This window comes from Hemibagrus wyckioides, unplaced genomic scaffold (assembly GCF_019097595.1).
Source record: "Hemibagrus wyckioides isolate EC202008001 unplaced genomic scaffold, SWU_Hwy_1.0 Contig4, whole genome shotgun sequence".
NCBI classification, from domain to species: Eukaryota; Metazoa; Chordata; class Actinopteri; order Siluriformes; family Bagridae; genus Hemibagrus; species Hemibagrus wyckioides.
Window position 1 is genome coordinate 106,670 of NW_026690802.1, and position 15,416 is coordinate 122,085.

The window sequence follows — 15,416 nt, forward strand, 5'->3', positions numbered from 1 at the left end:
TAAATGTCCTCTGGACAGGTTTCCCATATGAGGCTGAATGTAAAGCCAGGATGTTTCAGTAAGAATCAACAATCTGACAACAACATTGGTGACACTGTCATGTGATGCTGTGGGGTGGAGCAATTTTGAAGCTTTATGGTGTTAACATATTAGATTACAGAAAGATCTCCACTATTTTCACTGAGCTAAGACCAGTCATCATGTTCACTGTTATATTCATGTATCTGTGGCTTTCACTAGGTGAGTTAACATTGACTTTTTATTATTGCAGAAATATTAACTATATTATATTAAATATTAGTCTGTGTGGTGATGCAGTGTGAAAATGCAGAGTATGGGTCTGACAAGTATTTCCTGTTGATTATTTAAAAGGTTAAAATTAATATGATCTCTTCTCTATGACAGGTGACTCCATGGCAGATTCAGTAGAGCCAGATTTCCCTCATAAAGCTGTAGATGAAGGTGACAATGTTACTCTGTCCTGCAGATACAAATTCAGTAATTCTTTAGGAAACAACTACCTCCACTGGTACAGACAATATCCAAAATCTAAACCTGAGTTCCTTCTGTATATTCACCAAAGAGGAACACCAATCAGTCCAAACAATCCCCCAAGAATGTCTGTTAAAGTTGATGATAAACAAGTGGATCTGATCATCTCCTCTGCTGCTGTATCAGACTCTGCACTATACTACTGTGCTCTGCAGCCCACAGTGACAGGAAATCCAGCTGCACTGTACAAAAACTTTCACACAGTTTTGTTATATTGAAAACAGTTCTACTGACGATTTTGGATTTATATACCATATTTGGGGGAATTTTTTCTCTGTTAGGAATCATAGGTTATATTTTTGACACATGTTGTATTATTAGGAGACAGTATGTTCATTTAGTGACAAATCTATCACTATTGATCCTCAGTGATCAGTCTGTGCTCTCCTACTGGTCTGATCATGGAGACAGTCTTGGATGAACAACACAGAGAATCTAGGCCAGAAAATCCCATAAGAGTCTCAAATTCCTGCAGAGACAGAACACACACTTCCCACTCATCCTCATCAGTACATTCAGGAAAATTATTATTATTATTATTATTATTATTATTATTATTATTATTATTATTATGTGAAACTCAGTCTCAGAGCACAAGAACCTACAGCAGATTGTAAAAAACACAGGAAACAACAGGATCTCTCTGAACTTTAATGAAGATCCTGACAAAATAGAACATGCTTTTATAAAGCCACCACTTTTATGGATATAACCCCTACCCTTCTCCTGCTATCTGACAGAAGGTATCAGAACATCTGGATCACCAATGGCAACCTCTGTAACAGCTTCTTCGCTGTTTTGCACATTTCAAGACTGTGCACACAATACAACACATAACATACATGTTGCACAGTCTGCTCCCGTTACATACAAAGAGAACTTTTGCACATCTGCACTTTAAAGATGGACAATACCACTGCTCTCATCACCTCATTCCACTTCATGACCACCCAGTACTGCTGCTGTCTGCACCTTGGTCACTATTGCACACTACACACTCCACTCTATATAATTTTTGCAATAATTTTGTACTGCTGCTGTCTGCACCTTGGACACTATTGCACTACACTCTATTCACTTTACACTTTATATAACTGTATATAAATTTATAATTTTACATAACTTTGCATCACAGCTGTTGTATTTTACACTTCCTGTATGTACATTTTACACTTTTACACATATACATATTCTTATTTTATATACATATTATATATACATACCCTACTTTATTTATATTTATTATATTTTATTCTGTTTTTTATTCTATTATATTTTTTGCTACTGTGAACTTGTTTTTATATTTTTATATTTCGTATTTTAGTATAATTCGTATTCTTATTTTTTATATTTCATATTTTTGTATTTTATTTTTATATTTTTTATCTTGTCTTTGTTCTGTCCTTATTCCTTTTCCTTTTCCTAGGGTCATAACAGTGGTGTAAGCATTTCACTGCATATCACACTGTGTACCTTTATGTATGTGACTAATAAAATTTGAATTTGAAGAGACTCACTTTACCAACTTATCAGTTAACCACAGATACAAACAACTTTTGTGAGAACATTTGTAGCTGGAGCAAGTAGCAAAAAAGAAAATGAAGGGCTTAACACAACTACACTTTAATTCACAAATCTACATGTTTTAGGTTCTACTGGTGTGTACAATGTGTAATTAAATTAATAAACAACAAACTGGTGACAATAAATTGCCTAAGTCTGAATGAGTGTGTGAATGTGTGTCTTTGCTTAGTGTCCTGTGTTGGACTGGTGTCCCATCCAGGGTGTATTCCTGCTTCATGACTAGTGTTGCTGGGAGAAGCTCCAGATCCACTGCAACCCTGACCAGGATAAAGCAGTTACTGAAGATGAATGAATGTAGGTGAATATAGACAGTTGTGGACATGTGACCAGGATAAAGCAGTTACTGAAGATGAATGAATGTAGGTGTATATAGACAGTTGTGGAAGTGTGACCAGGATAAAGCAGTTACTGAAGATGAATGAATGTAGGTGTATATAGACAGTTGTGGAAGTGTGACCAGGATAAAGCAGTTACTGAAGATGAATGAATGTAGGTGTATATAGACAGTTGTGGAAGTGTGACCAGGATAAAGCAGTTACTGAAGATGAATGAATGTAGGTGTATATAGACAGTTGTGGACATGTGACCAGGATAAAGCAGTTACTGAAGATGAATGAATGTAGGTGTATATAGACAGTTGTGGAAGTGTGACCAGGATAAAGCAGTTACTGAAGATGAATGAATGTAGGTGTATATAGACAGTTGTGGACATGTGACCAGGATAAAGCAGTTACTGAAGATGAATGAATGTAGGTGTATATAGACAGTTGTGGAAGTGTGACCAGGATAAAGCAGTTACTGAAGATGAATGAATGTAGGTGTATATAGACAGTTGTGGAAGTGTGACCAGGATAAAGCAGTTACTGAAGATGAATGAATGTAGGTGTATATAGACAGTTGTGGACATGTGACCAGGATAAAGCAGTTACTGAAGATGAATGAATGTAGGTGAATATAGACAGTTGTGGACATGTGACCAGGATAAAGCAGTTACTGAAGATGAATGAATGTAGGTGTATATAGACAGTTGTGGACATGTGACCAGGATAAAGCAGTTACTGAAGATGAATGAATGTAGGTGTATATAGACAGTTGTGGAAGTGTGACCAGGATAAAGCAGTTACTGAAGATGAATGAATGTAGGTGTATATAGACAGTTGTGGACATGTGACCAGGATAAAGCAGTTACTGAAGATGAATGAATGTAGGTGTATATAGACAGTTGTGGAAGTGTGACCAGGATAAAGTGGTTAATAAAAATAAATTCTGAGTGAATGAGTATTTATTAGGCTGCAGCTGCAGGGCAGGGTTTAGAGGGTTTGTATGTGATCTAACTGTATGTAACTAAAATAATAATAATGAATACATAGTATTTTTTGTATATAATGTACTTTTTTGATGATGGATGTCTTGTACTCCTACACAGACACAAAAAAACATGTCTGTGGTTTTTTTTCACTGCAAGCATATTTTGGAAATACCTCTTGGCTTTCCTGTGCCCTTTAACTTGAAAATGTCGTCCCCATTTTAGTTACCACACTTTACTCTGAAAAATACACACATTCGATTTGTGTGTGTGTGTGTGTATGTGTGTGTGTGTCTGTGTGTGTGTTTTGAGGGGGATATATAAGACAGCAGCACATGTGTCACTAGCCCACTTGCCATTATGTTTCTGAAAGGTACCCTGACCATTGTCTTTGCTGGATTTTGGCTACTGTGCATGCTTTGTCTGAAGACAGATGCTTGTGAGTATTTTTTTTTTTTTTTTTGTTCACTGTTACTTGGATATTGTGTCTCACATGTGTTTATACAAACATTGTTTGCTGTGTCAGGAACAACTGGACCTGAAAATAAAGGTCACAGGATTTTTATTGTAATACTTGTAAAACTTTAACTACCAATATGAGTGAAATACTTCATATACAGATATTTACAGTAAATATTTTTTGGAGATCTGCATTAAGTTCTGTTTAACCAGCTTGACTGAGAGATTCATTGATTGATATATTTTTTTTTAATTATGTAGGTTTTTCTTAACTTCATAGCAAAATGGTACCTAAAAACACAAACGTCAATTATTAGTGATCTAAACAATGTTTCTTTGAATTATCATAAAAGCAAAGTTTGTGTGTTTGTGTGTGTGTGTGTGTGTGTGTGCTATATCTACAAAAAATATAACAAAAAATCTGTATTTTTTTTTGGTTTGGTTGTTTAAAATTTACACATTGGGTAATGTTTTAGTCTGATTCTGGTATCTTTTGTTTTGTACAGTGTGAAAGTTATTGTTTTTAAATCTAAATTTATTTTGTCACTTTTGTGATCTGTGATTTTTCTTCCAATATTTTTAAAAATTAATATTTGGTTTTGGTTCTTTACAGTAAGTTACATAGTTATTAGACGATGATGAACATGAGTGTGTGTGTGTGGTTTTTTTTGTCTGTATGTGATGTTAGATGTCCCACTGAGCCATGGCTGCTGCATCAAGTACATTCGCAGACCACTGGATTTCAAACTGATCAAAGGTTTTGCACAGTCGAGTTTTGGTAACGTGCGCTGCGTTGATGTGATCATGTGAGTCATATCACCACAAACTGCCGCCAATTTTACCCACTATTCATTGTGGTTACACATTCTTTACATTCTTTACACTTAAGTGCAGACTACTAATAAACAAAACAGATCTGACCTAACCTATTACATATAACATTAGAGTAGTATTTATACAATATGGTACAACATATATATATATATATATATACTATTATCACACTATTACAATACAATATATGGACAATTTCTATGTTCTTTTCCAGATTCATTACAAAGCGCAACAAGAAGGTGTGTGCAAACACTAAGGAGGTGTGGGTGAAGAATGTTCTAAAACGTCTAAGGTAATGGAGTTTTGCTTAATTTCTGATTTATTTGTCTACATCCAGTATATAAAGCATCAGAGTTTCACAAGGCTTTAGTTGACTACAATCTGTCGACTGTTTTTCTTAAACAGGGCACGCTTCCAGGCCAGACAAAGGCTATAAAAGCTAGTTCAAGGTATTGCAACTGCCATTTATCATCTCATATGTAACAGTAAAATTTTTGTATTAAGTTATTTTAGGAGTTGTTTGTTCTCTGATATAACTGAGGATAGCTAGCTAGCAAGCTAACATTAGCTATGTCTGTTTATAACAGTAGCTTGCAGAGTCAAATGCTGCACTCATACAGTAGTTCATAATTATCAGCTAACAAAACACAAAACCTCTAATTGGACCAATAAATGAAAATGAATACATTTATTTTTAACTGGTACAAACAAAATCATAACAGCACACAACAGTTTTTACTGTTACATAAAGGTACAATGTCATATAGTTCTAGGAGCACAAAGACAAATACAAGCAGAGACTCTACTGAACTTACTATCAGAGGTTTTAAGTTCTCAGATTCTGCACTCTATCACTGTGCTCTTGAAGTAGTAACACAGCGATACAGAGTCAGTGAAAGGCTTTACAAAAACATCCAAATCACATATATACAAGAGGTTTCTAAAAACCACATCAACTTTTTATCAGTTAACCACAGACATAAATAAAATCTGACTTTGTGGCATGTTCTTTGGTTTAAGATGAGATGGTTTGAGTATTTCAGAAACTGTTAATCCCCTGGATTTTCATGCACAACAATCTATAAATAACCCCTGTTTACAATCCCAGTGAGCAGAGAAGCATCTATAAAAGCACAGCATGTCTAATCTTGATGTGGATGAGCTACAAGACAGCAGGCAACACAGTGAAATCTATACTTCACATATCCCATCTTTGGAAATTGGGTCAGAGCACAGCATCAGCCATTATACAGCACTCCTGGAGCAATGAGAGTTAAGGGCCCTGCTCAGGGGCCCAACAGCTTAGGAGTGCTGTTGCTCTAACCCCAATCTGCCAATCAACAACCCAACAACCTTTAACCACCACTACCCCAAAGGATTGTTTCAACATGCAACAGGTTTGATTTGTGCCCAGGATCACAACATAAAGGAAAAGAACCAACATCAGAATTGTAATTTGAACCCATGCCTCCAAAGGAGACTGCTACCTGAACACAGCACCTAAGACTGCTCGGCCAACCTGACACATAAGTTTTTAAAAGGTCCAAATAGTAAAGTGAGTAGTTTGCTCACAAAAATATTTGACAGATCTATTTATTTTATTTGTATTCACAGCCACCCCTTCTACCAGACTCTTAACCTCAGTCACTGGCAGAATGAATGAGAACATATGAACTACCACTGCCAGACTCTGTAACAGCTTTTTCCCTAAGATTGTTATGCTTAGTAACTGAACTAAAATAAATGAAACAATATCTAATCAGCTTGGCAGGTCCTCTGTTAAAGTGTAGGATTCTATATAGTAGCACAGAACAAGCTATGAAAACCCAAGTATATCAAAAATCCTACTGTTTTCTGTCTTACTATTGATAAATAAATCAAATGTTGTAGTCATTCTAGATCCCATTCAGATATTAGATGTTGCTAATCTTTGTAAGTCAATTAACTGGTCAATAAACAAGCATGAGATGGAATTTCCACCTGTTTTGTTGTGTCCATTTTCAGTATTTTAATTTCTTTGACAGGTTACACTCCACAGTGGGGGTTAATGGCTCATATGGAAACAGACCCTCTGAGCTTTGTACTTTTGTATTTCTGTTTGAAGTGTAATGTTTCATAAGTATTTTATGTTTATATTTATCCTACTAGAGACAATATATTCATAAAAAAGTAAAAAAAAAACAAACAAACAGATGATTAAATGATGATTAAAAATCAATTAATTGATTATCACAAAAAAGATTAAATAAAACATGAGAATTATTGGTATTTTAAGTATAGTGCATTTTACAGTAGATTGAATATATTTAAAAAAACATTTATTGTATATACTGCAGACAAAAAATAAAATGAAAAGAAAAAAAATGTAATCCATAGTACATTAATAGTTGACCTGAGCTGAAGCAGCATTGTCATGAATATGAATAAATCTGAGTGGGTGGAGCTATATGTGAAGACATCAGAGACACATTTCACATACAAAACAATGGCAATTATTTCTAAAGCTAGAGACCTGAACTAAACACTCAGGATAACAATGTTACTCCTCTTCTTGCTTTTCTTTACTGTTGCTGCCCAACCACACTGTACAAAAAGCACTACACATGACTGGGACAGAGCCATGCTTTTCTCACAAGATGGAGCTATTTACATGTTTACATTCACTTCTGAAATGCCTGACTGTGAGGACAGTTAGAAGCTGAAGCAAGCTCAAGTTAAGCAGCTGAAGCTTTACAAATTCAGGAGTTCAGGGGAATAAAGTAATGTTCTCAAACTGCTATTTGTTTTTATGCTTTGTGAATAAAAAATGACTTCTAGTTGTATTTGTTGTGTGTAACCATAGTCCTTTTTTGGTTATATACTTTATAAATAAAAATAAAGTGTATACACTTGCATCTGCCTTTTGTGACATTAATTAAATACGTAATTATCCAGCTTGTAGTCTGCAGTTGAATACAATGTGGAAAGATTCCCCACAAGCAACAATGTTTCAGTAAGAATCAACAATCTGTCAGTAACATTGGTGTCATGTGATGCTGTGGGGTGGAGCTTCATGAACATTTATGATGTTGACATATCAGAGTACATAAAGACCTCAGAATATTTACATTCAGCAAAAACCGTTCATCATGTTCGCTGTTATATTCGTGTCTCTGTGGCTTTCACTAGGTGAGTTAACATTGACATTTCTATTGCATAAATATTAAAAGTTGAATTAATGGTTAAATAGTCTGTGTGGTGATGAGAAAAAGCAGAATGTGAGACTTACATAACACTGGCTTGATCCACACATATGTCACTGACATTATGTTCATTTGTCTATGACAGGTGACTCCATGGCAGATTCAATAGAGCCACTTTCAACTCATAATGTTGTGGATGAAGGTGACAATATTACTCTGTCCTGCAGCTACAAATTCAGTGCTGTTTCAGGAAGCAACAACCTGCACTGGTACAGGCAATATCCAACATCTAACCCTGAGTTCATTCTTAATATTCTTCAAAGTGGAGAGCTAATTTCCAACACTGACCCTAGAATGTCTGCTAAAATCGATGATAAAAAAGTGGATCTGATCATCTCCTCTGCTGCTGTATCAGACTCTGCACTATACTACTGTGCTCTGACGCCCACAGTGACAGGAAATCCAGCTGCACTGTACAAAAACTTTCACACAGTTTAACTACACTGAAGGCAAATATACTACTGTTTTTTCCTCTTTAAGCTGATCCCATTAGGGTTGGTTTAGCTGATCCCAGTGGCTGGGTTGGTTCTGTACTAAGGCCACAGTGAGAGAATGCTAGATCCTAGATGTTGGACTCTCTCTGTGTATCTTACATATCCACATCAATTAATTGATATATGCAATTGATTTGATTTGCATGTTTAATGTTTGACTATATATACACTTGTAAAAGTTAATGTATTTATAATCACACTCTCTGGTGTCACCCAGAGGAGGATGGGTTTCCTTTTGGGTCTTCCTCAAATCATCTCAGGGAGTTTTTTCTTGCCACCATTGCTTCACACTTACTCATTATAAATAAAGTTAATTTTCAACTTTGTAATTTCTATTCTGAATTTCTGTATTTCTGTAAAGCTGCTTTGAGACAATGTCCATTGTTAAAAGTGATGTAGAAATAAAAATGAAGTGAATTGAATTTAATTCCTTTTGGAAATAGACACAGCAAATTTACTCATGAGAGATTTTGTTTAAATCTAGATCTAGTTTCCTATGATGATCACTATGGAAATTTTGCATTCATTTTTCATATAAAAGCTTGATGTAGTGGCCAGTGAGCTTATTCATCACATATGCAGTTCCACAGCAAAAAATCATAATAATGTATAAATGCAGTGGTTTGATCAGCAACAGTGGAATAGTTCTGTGTTGTATTAGTGACTCAGTTCACTGTCACTGATACTGTGAAGTGATGATCTGTGTAAAATTATGCTCCAACAGCATCACTTCCTGGGTGTGTCCTTCTAGAGACGTGTAAAGTTCAGCACATACAGCACTATTATACAGAATCCTCACAGAGCTGTGTTCAGAAATGGATCAACTATACAACTTACTGTACATAGTGAGATACATACCACTGATTCTCACTCTAGTTACAGGTAATTCATTTTCATTAGTTAATTCAATTCAATTCAATTCAGTTTATTTTGTATAGCGCCTTTTACAATGAACATTGTCTCAAAGCAGCTTTACAAGAGAAGAAAACAGAGAAAAAGGAGGGGAAAATGAAAAATAATAATAAAAAATAAAAAATAAAAATAACTAATTAACTAGAAATAAGAATAAATTATTAAATGCTATAATTAGACTATTTTATCCCTAATGAGCAAGCCTGTGGCGACGGCGACGGTGGCAAGGAAAAACTCCCTGGGATGGAAAGGAAGAAACCTTGAGAGGAACCAAGCTCAGAAGGGAACCCATCCTCAATCGGGTGACACTAAAGAGTAAATCATGTAACTGTAGCTGATTAATGTCCTTTCTACAACAGCAATCAATGACCATGAGGAACTATTAGGTCATTGTAGTTTCTAAGGTCATTAGAAACACTAGTTCTTTGCTGTCACGGGCTGACAGATGAAATGGCAAATCTGTGATGGTGCGAAAGTCCCCAAGTGGCTGTGTGCATGGCTGTCTCCTGGTCCACACAGATCCATCCACAGCATCAGTGGGCACCATCAAGCGGCGAGACTCCGACCAGGGGTAGGGCAGTGGTCACACTGGAAACTGGCAAACACTGGGAGCTCAGGAGTGGGGTGTATAGCTCGACAGAGAAGGTAGAGAGAGAAAGAGAAAGATATTAAGTTTCTGATCATGTGATGCTTAAAGACAGTGTAGAATTAAATGTAAAGTGCAGGCAGGGACTCCGGCAAGACTAACTATGACAGCATAACTAAAAAGGAGAGCCAGAAGGTCACAGACATGAAGGCTTCCCGGGACATAAAGCATCCAACCACTTCACAGTCAGCAAACCTGAGCGACTTGCGAGGGTGGTAAGATGACAGCATCCAATAAATCCCAGTACACCAAACACTCTATGCCCATGAACCTTCCAGATCTGCTCCTTTACCTAAGAAAACTATACATTAAAAGCTTGACTAAACAAATGTGTCTTCAGCCTAGACTTAAACACTGAGACTGTGTCTGAATCCCGAACACTAATTGGAAGGCTGTTCCATAACTGTGGGGCTTTGAAGGAGAAAGCTCTGCCCCCTGCTGTAGCCTTTGCTACTTGAGGTACTACCAAGTAACCAGCACCCTTTGATCGGAGTAGGCGTGGCGGATCATAAAAGACTAAAAGATCGCTCAGGTACTGTGGCGCGAGACCATTTAGTGCTTTATAGGTTAGTAACAGTATTTTATAATCAATGTGAAATTTGACTGGGAGCCAATGCAGTGTGGCTAAAATAGGAGTGATGTGTTCATATCTTCTGGTTCTGGTTAGGACTCTAGCTGCTGCATTCTGGACTAACTGGAGCTTGTGTATGCTCCTACTGGAACATCCAGACAGTAAGACATTACAATAATCCAACCTAGAGGTAACAAAAGCATGAACTAATTTTTCTGCATCATGACGCGACAACATATTTCTTATCTTAGCAATATTCCTAAGATGGAAGAAGGCTACCCGAGTGATATTATCTACATGAGCTTCAAACGAAAGACCAGAGTCAATAATCACACCAAGATCTTTTACTGCTGGACAAGATGAAACCAAAAGACCATCCACCATTACTCTGTAATCAGAAAGCTCACTTCTAACTGCCTGTGGTCCTAGTACAAGCACCTCTGTCTTGTCCGAATTAAGCAAGAGGAAGTTAGTGGCCATCCAATGTCTAATGTCCTTTACACATTCTTCTGTCTTAATAAGCTGGTGTCTCTCATCTGATTTAGCTGAAACATATAGCTGTGTGTCATCTGCATAACAGTGGAAGCTAATACCATGTTTACGAATAATTGCACCAAGGGGTAACATATATAGGGAGAAAAGCAGTGGGCCTAAGACAGAACCTTGTGGAACACAGAACATAACCTTGGTATGCATGGAGAAGTCACCATCTAGATCTACAAACTGATAACGGTCAGTCAAATAAGACCTGAGCCAGGAGAGGGCTGTTCCTTTAACACCAACAACATGTTCTAGTCTATCAAGTAGAACAGTGTGGTCAGTGGAGTCAAAAGCTGCACTAAGATCGAGTAACACCAGTAGGGAGACACAACCCTGATCAGAAGCCAGTAACAGGTCATTTATTACTTTAACCAGTGCTGTCTCTGTGCTATGATGAGGTCTAAATCCTGACTGATACATTTCATAAATGTTATTTCTATGCAGGTATGAACATAACTGCTGTGCTACAGCCTTTTCTAGGATCTTGGAGATAAAGGGCAGGTTTGATATCGGTCTATAGTTAGACAGCTGGCAGGGGTCGAGGTCCGGTTTTTTAATCAAGGGTTTGATAACTGCTAGCTTAAAAGATTTAGGCACATAGCCAGTGCTTAGAGAAGAATTAATTACTTTTAGAAGGGGTTCAGTAGCTACTGTGTAATATATATAAAACAGAGGCTAGTGCATTTGTAGTATCAGGTGATATCAGGTTTGTGTTTACTGACTGCACATTATAAACTCTAGCTGAAGGAACAAAAATAATAAGTTAATGTCTCTGTGCTGTGTCTCCAGATTTAAACTCACACTCAGTAAAACTCTTCTTACTGGCTCCTCAATTCCTTTTTATTAGTCTACTTTAAACTAAAAATCTAAATAAAACCTCCAAAATTCAAAAGAGATTCCTGTAAATGTAGCACAGACACACCACCTCAGACATTTCTCTCACACGCTTAACTTATTGTATGTTATGAACAATAATTAAATAATTTTGGTCTTTTATTTCTTACTATCAGCACCTTCAAAGTAGAATAGATATTTACTTCTCATCCTAAACTGTGAACACACAGGTATATAAAGGGATTGTTTTGGATTTTTAGCAACTATGTCAATTTTGAGTACCAATATTTTATTACTTAGCTTTGAAGAAAGGCTATATAAATTTAAAGATTAATTAATGATAGTAATTGTGAATAAGCAATGACATGAAATTATTATTTAGATATAATTACACTAATCAGCTTTCCTATACTTACCTATTGGGCAAATGTATGTGTAAAAAGAGATTTTGTACGAATCTGGTTCTGTTGTTCTATGATCATTATTATAAAAAGTTTGCATTTACTTTTCATACAAATATCTTGATGTAGTGGCCAATGAGCCTATTTATCACATTTACAGATTAACAGCAAAATATCATAATTGTTTATAGTTTTCAAATAATGTAAACACCACAAAAACAAGTAAAGGCTTATAGTATTGTATAGATGATAAATCTTAAAATACAACACAGCTACATTAATGACTCTAGTTTTCTGTCACTGAAACTGTGTGAAGTGATGATCTGTACAAAGTTATACTACAACTGCATCACTTCCTGGGTGTGTCCTTCTAGAGACGTGTAAAGTTCAGCACATACAGCACTATTATACAGAATCCTCACAGAGCTGTGTTCAGAAATGGATCAACTATACAACTTACTGTACATAGTGAGATACATACCACTGATTCTCACTCTAGTTACAGGTCATTCATTTTTATCTGTTTATTCATTTTTGATGATATTATGATATTTAATCAGCTTTGTTAATGGTTTGTTCAACCTATTGCTGGCTATATATCGTCATATTGTGTAACTTGAGTATGTACCTTGTTTTGTTTGTTTGTAATTGAAGCAAGAATTATTATTATTATTATTATTATTATTATTATTAATAATAATAATAATAATAACAATAACAACAATAATAACAATAATAATAATAATAATAATAATAATAATAATAATAATAATAATAATAATAATAATTGCTTTACTCTATAAACAACAGTTTGTTGATTTGGGAAAAATATTGTTGTTTTAAAAGATACTGTATTTCCCTAGTTTACTCAGTTACATTAGATAGAAAGTTTTTCAGAAAAGTCCACAGAGCCAATTCTGAATTTAATGAAAGCAGCTGAGGCTCTGTACAGAAGTTCAGAAATGACTATTTGTTGTTCTAATTTGTGAATTTAAAGAAAAAAGACTTGTTTGTTAAAGTTTTTCTCTTTTCTCCAGAAGATGGCGTAGTGAGTTATCTTATTGTGGCCCAAATACAAGGACCCTGCTCACATCCCCAAGAATGTAGACTTCTGTGATTATAAATACTTCTTTGCAAAATAATATCGACTCTATCTGTTGTTTAATCCTACATACACAGTACTAGGCCTATAGGTACAGTAGGCCTATACGTACAATTTCATTACAAATGTGTGACCTACACTGATCAGGCATAACATTATAACCACCGGCTTAATATTGTGTTGGTCCTCCTTTTTCTGCCAAAAAGCCCATCATGCACTGTGTATTCTGACACCTTTCTATCAGAATCAGTATTAACCTCTTCAGCAACTTGAGTAACAGTAGCTCATCTGTTGGATCAGATCACACGGGCCAGCCTTCGCTCCCCACGTGCATCAATAAGCCTTGGCCGCCCATGACACTGTCGCCGGTTTACCACTCTTCCTTGCTTGGACCACTTTTGATAGATACTGACCACTGCAGACCGGGAACACCCCACAAGAGCTGCAGTTTTGGAGATGCTCTAATCCAGTCGTCCAGCCATCACAATTTTCCTAACGCTTGCCCATTTTTCCTGCTTCTAACACATTAACTTGTTCAAAATGTTCACTTGGGGCCTAATATATCCAACCCACTAACAGGTGCCATGATGAGGAGATCATCAGTGTCATTCTCTTCACCTGTCACTGGTCATAATGTTATGCCTGATTGGTGTAAATTGGTATTATATTTTTATTATTATTATATCATATTACAGCTGCTTTGAATAAAATGGGATCTGGACAGATTCTCTTGTCATAGGATAAGGTAAATACTCCACCCTTTCTTTATAAACACAGTTTCATGTTTAAATGACCAATCAGCAGATATGAGATCAAATCAACTAGTTTTACAAAGTGGTTTTATTAAGCAATGAGTTAAATGGCAATAAAGAATAATAGATAACAGAATGAAAAGAGGCTGGTTTGTTCCTCACCTCATGATATACCACCTCATGAAAATGTAATCCTATTCAATAAACATGCTTTATCACAACAATCAAGTACCCTAATATCCAAACACCACTTATAAAATATATATATATTTAAAAAAAAAATATTTACTCATTTTAATTATTACAACATTTTTATGAAGTAGAATTTTTTCCTGCTGTCAGTTTTTGTTTGTTTATTATGTAAAGAGTTTCAGCACAGTTTCCCAAACAAGACTTAATGTAAAGCCAGGATGTTTCACTGTCATCAACACTGGAGACACTGTCATGTGATGCTGGGGGGTGGAGCTTCCTGAACATTTATCATGGTAATATATTAGAGTACAGAAAGAGCTTTTTCATTCAGCTAAAACCAGTCATCATGTTCACTGTTATATTCATGTGTCTGTGGCTTTCACTAGGTGAGTTAACACCTTTTGTTAGTTTAGATATTATGTATTGTTTATTAATTGTCTGGTGTTATAGAAAGCATGATTTCTGTGTGTAATTCTGGCTTGATCGTGTAAAACTTTATGTTCTCTTCTCTATAACAGGTGACTCCATGGCAGATTCAATAAAGCCACTTTCCACTCAGAATGTTGTACATGAAGGTGATGATGTTACTCTGTCCTGTGAATATGAAACAAGTTCTACAGGATTCTCCCTGCACTGGTACAGACAATATCCAAAATCTAAACCTGAGTTCCTTCTTTATATTTACAAAACTGGAGATCTAAGTGAAAACCGTCCCCCAAGAATGAATGCTACACTTAAAGATAAGAAAGTGGATCTGATCATCTCCTCTGCTGCTGTATCAGACTCTGCACTATATTACTGTGCTCTGGCGCCCACAGTGACAGGAAATCCAGCTGCACTGTACAAAAACATTCACACAGTTTTGTTATACTCAAGGCAGTTCTGCTGGTGACAATCCTTTACTCCTAAGTGCAATTTGTAATTAAATTAGAAGTGCATTAACGACAAGGCATGGCTCCACATTTATCACCTTGAACTGTATATATCATCTAACA

The 15,416-nt window shown here is 35.9% G+C and overlaps 1 long non-coding RNA gene and 1 gene segment (V, D, J or C); both read left to right on the forward strand.

Moving 5' to 3' along the window:
- Positions 1 to 3,798: 3,798 nt before the first annotated feature.
- Positions 3,799 to 6,597, forward strand: LOC131350528 (uncharacterized). The gene is made up of 5 exons (XR_009204277.1): positions 3,799 to 3,881; positions 4,590 to 4,707; positions 4,950 to 5,027; positions 5,141 to 5,184; positions 5,844 to 6,597. It is a non-coding gene; the product is annotated as an uncharacterized LOC131350528 (long non-coding RNA).
- Positions 6,598 to 7,838: 1,241 nt separating this feature from the next.
- LOC131350521 (T cell receptor alpha variable 20-like) lies at positions 7,839 to 8,334 on the forward strand (the record flags this gene model as incomplete). The annotated part of the segment is given in 2 exon segments: positions 7,839 to 7,903; positions 8,063 to 8,334. Coding segments are annotated over 2 exon segments (312 nt in total), but the record flags the coding sequence as incomplete, so codon positions are not given.
- Positions 8,335 to 15,416: the final 7,082 nt, after the last annotated feature.